The 14,858-nt window shown below is 35.4% G+C and overlaps 1 protein-coding gene across 3 annotated transcripts in view; it reads right to left on the bottom strand.

The window, feature by feature from the left end:
• SKOR2 (SKI family transcriptional corepressor 2) overlaps positions 1-14,858 on the bottom strand; it is an 80,827-nt gene that overhangs the window by 64,628 nt on the left and 1,341 nt on the right. For 2 of the 3 annotated variants that reach the window (XM_089681589.1, XM_089681591.1), the window contains exons 2-3: positions 459-2,264; positions 1-8 (exon numbers count right to left, since the gene is read on the bottom strand). The exon at positions 1-8 is cut by the window's left edge and continues 50 nt beyond it. In XM_089681589.1, the coding sequence (XP_089537715.1) occupies positions 1-8; positions 459-2,219 (1,769 nt within the window). In that variant the 5' untranslated portion in view covers positions 2,220-2,264. Of the gene's footprint in view, positions 9-458; positions 2,265-4,906; positions 5,100-14,858 lie in introns of those variants that run through there. The other variant, XM_089681590.1, reaches the window with a different exon arrangement.

Genomic DNA, 14,858 nt, shown 5'->3' with positions numbered 1-14,858 from the left:
TTTTGTGTCTACAATAAAGAAACACAATATGTATGCTATATGCACAGAATTGGCTGCATACATTACAATATATCAAATGTATAAATGACTATTTAAAGAGACATATGAAACCACATATTATACACACCTGTTTTTCTACAGAAACATTCGGGTCTATTAAGAGCTTGTTGTTCAATGACTGTAATTATCAACACTCTCTCTATATGGCTCCACAGTATATAGAATATACCATATGGGACTAGGAAAAAGCTCGCACACCTCCATCAAGAAGAAAGGGGCCTATTTGCATGTAAAACATTGCTCTCTGTGGCATTGTGTTAAAAAGCTAAACACATTGAAGATTTCATTTCTTTAGGGCATCTAGTTATCAATCTTATTATGCATACATAACCCGTTCAGCCTAAAGCTGCATTTAAATAATAATAATTAGCTCAGCAGCCCGGCGGGGTGATATTTACTTCTTTGTAGCAGGGCTCCTCCAGTGATGTATGACGGGGGCTCGAGTCTTTTGGAGTGGAAGAAGGATGCTCTACGCTTTCCAGTTTCTCAGCCTGGGTTTCATTCCTGGAACCAGAGAAAGCGGACCTGTCCTTGCACGTTTTCTCATTGCTCTCCACCAGGCCTCTGCTTTGGAGGAACTGGCTACTTAGGCTCTCCTCTTCCTCCTCACCGGGCTGCTTGTTGGTTTCCACATCCACTTCCTGCTCTTCGTCCGAGTCTGAGCTGTCGCTTTGGTAACTGCAGCTGGTCCCAGGCGAGATGTGCCGATCGCCAGGGAAGTCCTCAAGGTTGCCATGCAGTTTGGCAATGCTATCTGTGTCTTTGACCACTGGCCTGAAGGCTGAGTGGTAACTTTGTTTCCGGATGGGGAAAGGGGGAACGTCCAATACATTGGTCCTGGTTTCAGAGGAAGGCCTAATGTCACTGGATACTGGAGAGCTGGAACACTCTGTTTCAAAAAGACTGTCCCCAGTTGTGCTGAGACTGCTGCCATCACTTTGGTCAGCTAGCTCAAGGAAGGCTTGTCTCAAAGTAGGGTTATCTGTGATAGATGTAAGGGCGCTAGGCTGAGGCTGGAGATAAGTAGGAACTGGAAGGCCACCAGGGGTTCTAGGTGGCCAAAACATACAAAAAGGGGGATAGAATGCATCTTTTCTCCCAGGCCAGAAAAGACCAGATAGGGCACTGGTCTTCTGACCATTAACAGTGTCACTGTCATCTTTCTTCTGACACAAGCCAAAGGCAGGAAAGGTGTAGGGACTTGGAAAAAGAGTACTAGCTTGAAACTTTTGCAACATGCCAAACCCTTTGCTGGGCACAGGAATGACAGGGTAACTTCTTGGAGCCTTGTTTGTGATGTTGGTGGACTCGATCTCTTCCTCCTCTTCAAACCGTGGCCTCTTCTGGTTAAGTTCTTGCCCAATCATATGTGACAGGACTCCATTAGGTGCCTTTACAGAGTTCAATGAATGGCACTGCCCATGACTTAGAGCTCTTTTCCGGCTTCCCCCATTAAACATGGCTTTCACATCCTCCCAGGCAAACATAATTTCATCTTGCGGAGTCTTCTCTGTCAGTTTTAAGTGTCTTCTCCAAGAGTTAAAGTTGGCAGCATCTGGCTGGGTGTATTTAGCCTCTGGAGTTCGATGTGAGTGGAAGATAAACTTATTGGGAGAGAAGTACATGTTGCAGTAGGTGCATTTGATACACTTCGCCCGTGAGCTGTTGTACCTTGCTGGGATGAAGCTCCCTCTGCATCCCCAAGCACATTCATGAGTCACATCGAATGCAAAGTTATCTGGCAGTTTCGGAGGCCTGTTTTCTCCTAGGAAGGATTTACAAAGTCTCTCAGCCTCCCTCTTGGTGATCATACCACATCTTCTTGAAGAGATAGGCATTGCTCCTGCCCTCCTCAATATTTCCAGTTGCACTGGGGTGCACTGCACACACGTGATACCAAGTGCTACCCGTCTGTTATGGATCTCATTGTAGCTATAGTTCTTTAAGAGGGTGTTGGAAATTTGGGCGAGACACAACCTCTCCTGGCCGTCAATGACCAGAGATACAATCGGGATGCCATACAGAATGACCTGGCTGACTTGGTTAGGCTTCATGTTGGGGTGACCGACCCTGGACTGGCCAATGGTGTCTTGTTGATAGCTAGTTGGTGGGGTAGCCAGGAGAATGTCGTTAGCAACTGTTAGTGGGCTGGTAGCCATCTCTGTAGACGTCAGTAGAAGGAATGTCTTTGGTGTGGTAGTTGCCTAAAATAAAAGAAAAAAAATACATATATTATGAATAAGGTTTAAATGGAAATACAAGTAAATCACTTTAATTCACTCTTTTAATTACAACTCAATTGTGAGAATAAAGAGGTAAAATAACAAGGAGCCAATTCAGAGGGCTGTGGTTCTCCATACTTTTAGGTCTGCAAGTTTCATGAGTTGAGTTTGCAAAATGTATTTACAAAAAAGTAAAACGTCTAAGCAACCTTATGCCAGTACATCCCAAAATGATCCAAAAAAGGCCCATCAGTGCATGTGCTACAAGCAACTTCACATATGTAAAGGTGGAGGGCTTAGGTTCTCAGTATGATGCTGCACGGGCTTCCTTTGTAATCTGTTGGTGGGACTTGAGGACAGGTAATAATAAGGATGGTCTTAATAATATAAGATATAAAAATTACTAAATATTGTATTTATGTTAATTTAAAATTTAAATAGAATATATGTTGTTAGCTGAAGTAAATTGGGCTATACACCCAAATCAACGCTGCAATATTTTTTATTAAGATTTACAAATGTATTCAGCTAAATCTTATCAATTTGAATCCTTAACAATGTACCTAGCTCAGCCGTGATACAGCGCAGTCATTAGAAAAATTGCCCATTTTAAGTGTTTCTTAATTGTGCAATTGCTGCCTACTAAGTAACAAATTGTGTGTAGATGTGACTGGGAAGGCATCTGCATGTGCAAACAATAGGTGATGTATGCTTTGCTACAGGGTGTTCTGTTTACAAAGCAAGCTTGTCCATAATGTAACTATTAATTAAAACACAATTAACCTCTTTACTCTGCAAGACTGCATGTAACCCAGAACTGTTCTCATTAAACACAAGATGAGGCAGCCATGAATGAGACAGATCTTAGATGATGAGATCACACAAATGCCACAATCCATCTCCCCAACACTCCTTTCACATGTCAACTAAACAATGACCTTTTAATATGTTGGAGAACTAGGCTGTAGCTATCTATTTTACTACTGTACAGTCCCTTGATTAATGATGAATTAATTTATCCATAGCTAATTTTTACAGACGTTAATTTATTCATAAATACATTTATTAAAGAAAAAATAAAATAAACATAAAGTAGATGTTTAAAATGTGTATTTAAATGTTGTCTGTTGGGTCACTTAACACAAACAATACTTTCACCATTAAAAGAAAAAAAATTACTAATCTACCCATCCATATCTATCTATCTATCTATCTATCTATCTATCTATCTATCTATCTATCTATCTATCTATTATATATATCTAATATTATGCATAATGTACATTCCTCTCTGAATATTGGCAAAAAATATTAATATTTTATATATACATTTAGTTACAACTTAAAAAAAAGAACAAAGTCCATATATATATATATATATATATATATATATATATTTAAAAAAGCTCAAAGCTATATCTATCTATTTTCTATTTTTTTTGCCAATATTTAAAGAGGAATGGACATTATGCATAATATTAGATAGATAGATAGATAGATAGATAGAGCTGTGAACTTTTGGCTTTTTTAAAGTTATATATATATATATATATATATATATATATATATATGGACTTTGTGCTTTGTTAAGTTATAACTAAATGTATATATAAAATATTAATATTTTTTGCCAATATTCAGAGCGGAATGTACATTATGCATAATTAGATAGATAGATAGATAGATAGATAGATATAGCTGTGGACGTCTGGCTTTTTAAAAGTTATTATATATATATATATATATATATATATATATTTATTTATTTATTTATATATATATGTTATATGGACTATTTGTTTTGTTTTTTAAGTTATAACTGCATTTATTTCAATTATTTTTTATATGAAAAAAAAATAATATAATTTTATATAAAAAAGAAAAAGAAAAAAGTAGAACATAAGAATTTGGGGTTTGTGTTTTGTTTTTTTCTTCTGCCCACCCCTTCCATCAGTTACTGCATCTACATTATCCAAAAGATGCCATATCTACATGTCGCCTGCCTTTTAATGATCGAAGCGCATTTATAGACGCAAATGGGCAATAACTATGTACTATGCGGCAGCCCTGCAGGGTTATATGTAATATTCTTTGCCTCTCCTGTATGGAGAAAAAAAATAATAATTTGACATGTGGGTTCTGAGGAACGGATTCAGCAAAAGTGACTTACAGGGGTTCATAGATCAATAGAATAGGGGTTAGAAATAGATCGTAATAGTAATGTCATATAAAAATAGTAATAAGTAATATAAAAAAGTAACAGATATTTTAGTAATAATAATAATATAGCTAATAAAAGTAAAACCAAAAAAAATTACAAAGATATCATAATAAAATAAAATAGAACTATAAATAAATAGTACAAGTTATTAAGAAAAACAAAACGAAATAAAATAACAGTATACAATAATACATGTAAATTTAAACAAACCTAAAATACTATCAAATGAACTCTTTTGCAACCCGACAATGCATTTATAAAGGAAAAGGAAGCACTTGCACCACGAAAGGACCGTCTGCAATGATGAAATTGCAGTTTGCAATAAATAAAACGATAGCCTAGCACACAACAAGTAAATAAATGACAGTTGGGAGGAAGGAGAGGTAAGATGTGGAAGGAATACCTAGAAGAAGTGGAGGGAAGCTGTGTCTATAGGGCTCCTGTGCACATCTTGCGGTGAGAGGGGTGCCGGCAGTCCTTGTGCTCAGTGTGGGTTAAGAAGACACTTGCAGCATCTCGTCTCTATTAGCCACAGACAGGCTGGAAGGTGAGAAGTGCTTTTCCAGCCCCCTGTGTGCTTCACCACACAGCCCAGCCTCACATCCTCTGCAGCCTCCTCATCCTCTCCCTATCTACAGCTCTGCTGGACCTCAAAGGTGACGTCACCTCCCTGCAATTAACCCTTCCTCACCCAGGGACCTCCTTTTAGGATCTGCTATATAGGGCATATTTAGATATCTTAATCCCCCCCCCCCCTTCCCCCTTCCCCCACATTTCTTTTTTTAACAGATTATTCTGAAGCAGGTAGGATGAGACTGTGAAAAGCAGACTGCAATAAGGTGATTAAAATTGGTATATTTATATATAGATATATATATAATTTTTTAAAGAGTAGAATATATATCTTAAGATATATAATAGAGAGAAAAAATGTATTTATTTCTAAGAATGTGATTTAATCCTCTTAGATTGTAAACTCCCAGGATCAGGGCCCTCCTATCCCTCTTGTATTGAACTGTATTGTCTCCCGTTATATTGTAAAGCGCTGAGCAAACTGTTGGCGCCATATAAATCCTGTATAATAATAATAAATAATAATAAAAAAAAAATAATTGTTATATATCTACACATCTACATGCTTACACTTTTCCCCAGCAATAGAGAAATATCACCATGATGTATGGAGAAAAGATAAACCATGATAATGCAGGTACAGTTTATTAAAGGGACAAAATGTTATATTAAATGTATCCAAAAGAAGAAAAAAAAAAGAGATGATGAGACATACTACATAGAAAAGGATTGAATAAATAAATAAACAATAAAGATCATGAGGGGAGATTTGCTAAAACTGGTGCAGCTCTGCAGAGTAACCAATCAGCTTCCAGGTTTTATTGTCAAAGCTTAATTGAACAAGCTGAAGCTAGGAACTGATTGGCTACACAGCTGCACCAGATTCTGAGTGCTCCAGTTTTAGTAAATCTCCCCTCATGATCTTTATTGTTTATTTATTCAATCCTTTTCTATGTAGAGTATGTCTCATCATCTTTTTTCTTCTTTTGGATACATTTAGTAATTCTATTGAGAAATCTACTGAGGGCACTGCTTGGTAGTGTGTGTGTGTGTGTGTGTGGGGGGGGGGGGGTAGATCCTCCACAAATCACTCTTAATTTTTTAAACAATTGCTTTCATTGCTGAGTAATGAACAGTAGAAACTCAAAGGGCCTGGGCAGGAGTTACATGGAGTCGTGCAGCGTTGCAGGTTTCACAGCGCTGCCCCCAAGTATGAACTTGACAGCAGATTTTATGTTACTAATCTTGATTGCTGCATGTCCAGGCACTCCTACAAGAAAATGAAGGTACTGAGGTACTGATTGTGTTTACATAAATGATATGTATGTTAAATCAATCAATGTATCTATCTATCTATCTATCTATCTATCTATCTATCTATCTATCTGTCTATCTATCTGTCTATCTATATATATATATACTGAAGGAATCTTTATAGGATTCTATCTCTCTATCCAATCTACACACACACACATTATATGTGTATATGATAAATCTAGTTATATATATATATATATATATATATATATAGTGAAGGAACATTTTTGGGATTCTATCTAGCCATCCATCAGTCTATCTACCTGTATCTATAAATCTATCTATCTATCTATCTATCTATCTATCTATCTATCTATCTATCTATCTATCATCTTCTTCTTCTCTCTCTCTGTATATATACATATACACACACCAACACATTCTATATGTATAAGATCTGTGTCTATCTACACACACTATATATGTATATGATATATATATAAAGAAACTGAAGGTACTAATGATGTCTATCTATCTATCTATCTATCTATCTATCTATCTATCTATCTATCTACTGTATCTATACATCTCACATCTCTCTGTATATATATTCTGTATATATACTGTATATATATATATATATATATATATATATATATACATATATACTGTATATAAAGAAACTGAAGGTACTGATGGGGTTTATCTCTCCCTCTCTCCCTCTCTCCCTCTCTATCTATCTATCTATCTATCTATCTATCTATCTATCTATCTATCTATCTACTGTATCTATACATCTCACATCTCTCTCTCTATACACACACACAATATATATAAATTGAACACCAAGATTTACATACATTTGCTTATAACTAATAATTGTACTACTGATTTTTTTGTACTTTACATTGCACACCTGGGAGATGATATTAAAATACCGAAATTTCCAGTTGCAGGCATCCTAGGACATAGCATTGGCACACATCAAGGCAATAGATGCAGCAGATTCCTATAATAAATATCATCTTTTTTGCTGCATAGCATCCAGCTAGGTGGAAGGACTTAGGTTAACTAACTAAATCATCTGTTCTCGGGACCTATGGGAAATGTGTTGATTTGATAAATCTGGCTGCGTTTATTGGCAACAAAAAACATATGATCTGGTCTTGTAGCCCCAGGAGTGTGACAAATGACCCACAATATATGTCAGCTGGGACACATTAAGACAAGTCCCTCTCAAAACTGCGACCACTTTATCCTGTTATCACCAGGAAAATAATGAAAAATGAGCACTGGTCTAAAAAAAAAAAAAAAGTGAGTCCTATATGTCGCCATAACCACAAACCACGTGAGATCATGTTACAGATAAACATAAAAAAGTAATAATAGGCAGAATTCACAAAGCTGAAACAGCATAAGGATCCTTATTTAAAAAAAAAGTGATTTATTTTAAGGTGGGTCTACAGAGATTTGAAAATTACCGTCACATGGCTGAAAAAAAAGATCCTTTATCTTGTGTTCAGCCTATTAAAAATTGCATTAATTGAATAAATGTTACAACTGGAAAACATTCACTGTGGGCGATAGAATAACGTAGCAATTACCAAACATTCACTGTGGGTGAATCTTCCTGGTGCATGTGTTTTAAATGATTCATTTATTTACTTGCAATGAATATTTGGTGAATGTCACATTCAAACACAATGAACATGATCTTGCTTTAACAGGCTAACATTTATTTTTAGCAGATGGTTGGAAAGAATTGGTTTGGTTCTTGTTTGATGAAAATAAACCAGGACCTATTTTTATGTTACATAGTTACATATAATTACATAGTTAGTCTGGCTGAAAAAAAGACAAAAGTCCATCCAGTTCAAACATAAAAAAAAAAAAGTTATAATCCTACACTCACAGTTGATCCAGAGGAAGGCAAAAAAACCCAGCAAAGCATGATCCAATTTGCTCCTGCAGGGGAAAAAAATTCCTTCCTGATCCCCCGAGAGGCAATCGGATATTCCCTGGATCAACTTTACCTATAAATGTTGGTAGAAATGATCCCCATAGGTGGTAGCAGGCGTTTGAGAAATACTCCTGAACATTTTATGGAACCCATAGAAACAAATAGGGCAAAAAAAGTAAAGTAGTATCTCAGTATTACAAGTGATAATCACAAATTGTATTCCGGTTTTGGATCCTATCAGAACAACACTGGCAGAAAGTTGACATGGCATAGAATTGTTATGTTTGAACTTTGCAGCAAACAACCAATTAGACAAATATTTTAATTTCTGATTATTCTGATAGAAGAAAAATAAGCTGTTTTTCATGGTTGAAAAAAAAACACACAAACAAAAAAACAAAAAACTAAACCAAAAACAAAGACAAAAAAAAAAAAAACCCACAGAAAACATCAACATCCTTGAATGCAAGTCTTATAAATAAAGGCAGATTTGAAAGACCTTTCAAGAACACAAACAGTTCAGACTTCCAGAGTTAATTGATAGATCGCAAACTTGCCTTTTATCCTGCAGACCATCAATAATCCTCCCCCTTTTGAGCTATCATTTAATATGTTGGCATCATTTAGGTTAAAATAAATGTAATCAAGGTGTAATTCAACTTCCCAAAACGAATAGCTCCTGGAACATTGCCAGACCCAGGTTGGAAGCAGTGGGCACTGGCCAAAAAGAGAGAAGCAGCTCCAGGTATTCCTGGGCGCCTGTTTGCAATTTTTTTGGCTCAGGTAAAGTAACTCGAGGATTTTGTACGCGCTGATTAATCGCTTCATTGCTGGAACAGGGTTGGGTGCCCTCAAAACTACCACGCAGCCTTTTTTTATGCCGTGCCGTAGCTATTATATATTATTACATTTCTCAAACCACCATATATTGTAGTATTTAATTTAAAAGTTGTAGGTGACCATAGTGAGAGATAAGGGCACTTAAAATTGTGATTGGACTGAGGATGGTTTTTTTTCTTTGTGTGTAGTTTGAAACATAATTATTATTATGATATGATTATTATTACAATTATTACATAGGTACATGCATTAGTTGGAAAGGTTGAATAAGGACACCAGTCCACCCATTATAATTTATATATTAATATTATTATAGCAGTAGAATATTATTATTATTATTACTACTATCATTACTATTATTATCAGCAGTAGTAGTACATCATGATGAGGATGATTATCATTACTATTATTATCTAGTTACATACTGCAGTTGGTAAGGTTGAATAAAGACACCAGTCCATCCATTATAATGTATATATTAATATTATTATAGCAGTAGAATATTATTATTATTACTACTATTATTATTATCACTATTATTATCAGCAGTAGTAGTACATTATGATGAGGATGATTATCATTACTATTATTATCTAGTTACATACTGCAGTTGGTAAGGTTTAATAAAGACACCAGTCCATCCATTATTAATATTTATATTAATATTATTATTGTAGTAGTGTATTTACATTTTATTAGTAGTAGTACATTATTATGATGATGGTGATTATTATTATTATTATTATTATCATCATAATATTATTACCTAGTTATATACTGCAGTTGGTAAGGTTGAATAAAGACACCAGTCCATCCATTAATAATATTTTATTACTGTAGTAGTAGTAGTAGTAGCAGTGTATTATTATTATCAGTAGCAGTACATTAATATGATGATCATTATTATTTTCATGACTATTATTACATTGTTACCTACTGTAGCTGGTGAGGTTGAATAATGACACCAGTCCACTCACTATTATTATTTAAAATAATAATAATAATCATTATTACTACTATTATTATCAGTAGTAGTATTAGTAGTAGCAGTACATGCTGCTGCTGCTGATTACATAGTTACATACTGTAGTTGGTAAAGTTGAATAAAGACATCAGGCCATCCATTATTATTATTTATATGAATATTATTGTTATTATTAGTAGTAGCAGCAGCAGCAGTATATTATATTATTAATATTATTAGTAGTAGCACTAGTAGCAGAAGTAGTATTATATTATTATTAATATTATTATTATTAGGGGTAGTAGCAGCAGCAGCAAAAGTAGTATTATATTATATTTATTATTAGAAGAAGTAGTAGTAGCAGCAGAAGTAGTATTATATTATTATTATTATTATTATTATTAGGGGTAGTAGAAGCAGCAGCAGCAGAAGTAGTATTATATTATTATTATTATTTTCTATTAGGGGTAGTAGAAGCAGCAGAAGTAGTATATTATTATTATTATTATTATTAGGGGTAGTAGTAGCAGCAGCAGCAGAAGTAGTATTATATTTATTATTATTATTAGGGGTAGTAGTAGCAGCAGCAGAAGTAGTATCATATTATTATTATTATTATTATAAGGGGTAGAAGAAGCAGCAGCAGAAGTAGTATTATATTATTATTATTATTATTATTATTATTATTATTATAAGGGGTAGAAGAAGCAGCAGCAGAAGTACTATTATATTATTATTATTATTATTATTATAAGGGGTAGAAGAAGCAGCAGCAGAAGTAGTATTATATTATTATTAGTATTATTATTATTAGGGGTAGTAGTAGCATCAGCAGAAGTAGTATTATATATTATTATTAATATTAGTATTATTATTAGGGGTAGTAGTAGCATCAGCAGAAGTAGTATTATATTATTATTATTATTAGTATTATTATTAGGGGTAGTAGTAGCATCAGCAGAAGTAGTATTATATTATTATTATTATTATTATTAGGGGTAGTAGAAGCAGCAGCAGAAGTAGTATTATATTATTATTAGTATTATTATTAGGGGTAGTAGAGTAATAGTAATATTAAATAACATAAACACTCGCACATACTAAAGGGATCTCTTGACCCAGAGTTCCACTGAACTCTATGGAAAGGCTTAATGGTTATTTTTTTTATTTTATGTCCCAGGCACCTTGCAGGTTAAGTGATCCAAAATTACCCAATTACGTTGATTCTAGTTGGGTTGTCTCTTTTTTTTGTGCTTTTAATTATATTGTGCTTGTAACAGGGTATTCAATGTCTGTCCTTTACAATGCAGGATATTTGCAATTGAGATGGTCCCATCTGGAAAAGCCTTGGACTCATTTAAACACAGCACTTGAGGGTTTGTCTGTCACTTTCAATAACCCCTGGTCAGTTTTAACAAAAGCAAAGCTGAGGAGGGCATCTAAACACTTGGAATCTCCCATCGACCCCCAAACCAGAGCCTTTGCCTGGTTCCCCTAAACCATCTCAATTTGCATGACCGATTCCAGAACTGGGATTCCACCCAAAGGAACCTATTCCGATTCCTCATTTTAAAAGATTTCAATGAATGTATTTCTTTTCATATGAAGTGCTCAAATTGGGGTGTTTTTATAGACCCAGAAGAATGGAATTGCTTCCAGTGGTGACAGGTTTTGTTTTGGAGATATGTAATAAACACCCCACAACACTTTTTCATCCTTTAAATTCTTACAGTTTTAAAAGGCTATACAATATTTGAAATCGTACACAAGGGGTACATTTTTTTGTTTTGTTAGCAGAGATCTCTAAGAGTGGTATTTGATTAAAAAAAAAGAATAAGAAAAAAAAAGTTAATAATGAAGATACAACAGAGTTTCTACCAGGAAACGAGAGTTACTAAGTAACAATTAAGAAGACAGATGCTTATTCTTGGATTTGCTACAATACAAAGTTAATTACTAAGTTGGATTGAGAGCTTTGAAGAGGAAATATTGGATTTATTTGTTGATAGGTGCACGTTGCGCCTGAACAAATTACAGACTATTGCAGTAAGATGGGGGAAGAGGAAAAAAAAAAAAGCATCATTTGCTTTCCAAAAGCAGCTCCAAAGCTGACATTATAAACAAACATCTATCATTACTGATGACCACCTACTGGGATATTATTGCTTTGCAGCGAGTATTACAATCAAGAGAGTTCCTTACTTACTGTTCACAATCACTTAAAGCTGACTACTAATGACTGCTTTGAATTCACTGTAGAGTTTTCCTTGTGTATTTTGTGAGATGTACTTACACATTCTTCTCACAACACTCTCCCCACCCCGAACTGGCCACTTTGCGATAGACTCAAGTCCATGGCTTTGCCCTCTTAAAGGAACACTCCTTGTTGGCTTCAGTATTTCCCTACAGAAAGATATGTATTATTGATAGGTGTGCCCAGAACTTCCTGCATTTAGGAGCATCATCAATTAGACAGGAGAGAGGAGTTCACTCTGAAAGTTCCTGTACTCTCCCTTTTAATGTCATTTTCACAATTAGTTCAGAGCATCTGGGAATATCTTTTTAATCATATATATTCAAATATTGCAAATCCACCCCCCCCCCAAAAAAAAAAACAAAACAAAAAAACTGCCTAGTTCTGGATAACACAGTATTGAAGCCACTTTCTCAATAAGCCCAGGTCGATTCTAAAGGAGTTTCAGACATTTTTTTTTACTATATTTTTTCATTTTGCTTTTCTTTTTTATGCTTTTTGTTTGATACTTTTTTTTCTTACTTTTGTGTTTTATACTTTTTTTGTTTTTACCTTGTCATGAAATGCACATGATACAAGTGGACTTTAAAATGGCAGTATAAAAAAAATAAGGAAAATTAGTTCTAAACATATAATATCCCGTAGTTCCATCTTTAAAACAAATATATATTTATCCACAAATTGTTGTTATTGTGGTAACATTGCTATAAAGGTACAGAATGGATGGAAAAGTTCAAAATAAGCCTCCAATGCACAGACTCTGCATGATCTAGGATATATGGCATCCAGCACAATATACCTTTTACAGCAAGAAAGACCTTAAAGAATAAAATGTAGACACACACGTTTAAAAGTGTCAGTTTGTTTCCCATTTATGATACCTGTAGTAGGCATGTTGTATTAGTAATATTAAATACATACTGCAATCACTAGAAATGATAATTATTATCAGCTATGATGTAGCAGGGAAGCAATCAAGTGAATGACAGTGAATTACAGTCTGCACGGTATAGGATGCATGGTGTAAAGTGCAGGGGATGTAAAGTCTATGGACGGTGTGGTCCCGAAAATATCATGTAACATGTATATAGAGTGCATGGTGCTAACCATACAGCGGGACTGCCAGAATAGAGGGACTGGATGGTGCTGAATGGACAGCCAGCTCGGATATTGGGGCCCGTGGTATTGAAAGTGCTCTGCAATATGGAGAATAGGGACTGTGTGGTGCTGAATGGACAGCGACCCACCATATATTATATATTCTGGTGCTGAATGGACAGCGACCCACCACAGATTATATACTCTGGTGCTGAATGGACAGTGACCCACCACAAATTATATACTCTGGTGCTGAATGGACATTGACCCACCACAAATTATATACTCTGGTGCTGAATGGACATTGACCCACCACAAATTATATACTCTGGTGCTGAATGGACAGCGACCTATCATACTTTATGTACTGTGTGGTGCTGAATGGACAGAGACCAACAATACTATATAGATTGTATGGTGCTGTATAAATAGAAAGATACTCTAGTGCAAAGGTGGAGAGGTGGTAAATGAACAGTGATTTACCATAGTTTATAGACTGTGTGGTGCTGAATGGACAGAGATTCTACCATAATGTATAGACTGGTGCTGAATGGACAATGATCTACCATAATGTATAGACTGGTGCTGAATGGACAGTGATCTACCATAATGTATAGACTGGTGCTGAATGGACAGAGATCTACCATAATGTATAGACTGGTGCTGAATGGACAGTGATCTACCATAATGTATAGACTGGTGCGCAGTGATCTACCATAATGTATAGACTGGTGCTGAATGGACAGTGATCTACCATAATGTATAGACTGGTGCTGAATGGGCAGTGACCTACCATAATGCATAGACTAGTGCGCAGTGATCTACCATAATGTATAGACTGGTGCTGAATGGACAGCGATCTACCATAGTGTATAGACTGGTGCTGAATGGACAGCGATCTACCATAGTGTATAGACTGGTGCTGAATGGACAGCGATCTACCATAGTGTACAGATGGAGTGGAGCTGAATGGACAGCGCACATACAAACATTCAATGTACTTTGCCCATTTCTTTTGCACACATTGCTAACTGGAAATTCCTGCACCATTACATAAGAAGATATCTGAACTTCTACAATAAACCACACAAGGAGCAAAAAAACATGAAAAGTCCCCACTGCACCCAGTCTGGGTACCTCTTTATACCGGTCTAGGAAATTCTGCCTGAAGTCATCTTGTATTGAAGACCAAACGACAGGCAAACTACATTGTCATCCACATGAATCGGCGCTGGGTATATACATACCTAAGAGGCATATACACATTCCTATAGGCACAGGGAATGTGTGTGTGTACATACTTTCTATATAATTCAGAAATAGATATATTTAGAGTGTAAGCTCTCATGAGCAAGCCCCCCCCCCCACCCCACCCTCTTGTAACCGTATCGTCTCCCTTTAATTTTGAA

Source organism: Staurois parvus, unplaced genomic scaffold (genome assembly GCF_062004578.1).
Source record: "Staurois parvus isolate SC_StPar_1 unplaced genomic scaffold, SC_StPar_1.0 ptg000272l, whole genome shotgun sequence".
NCBI lineage: Eukaryota > Metazoa > Chordata > Amphibia > Anura > Ranidae > Staurois > Staurois parvus.
Note: the sequence above shows the minus strand (reverse complement) of the source record. Positions and strands in the feature narration are given on the sequence as shown.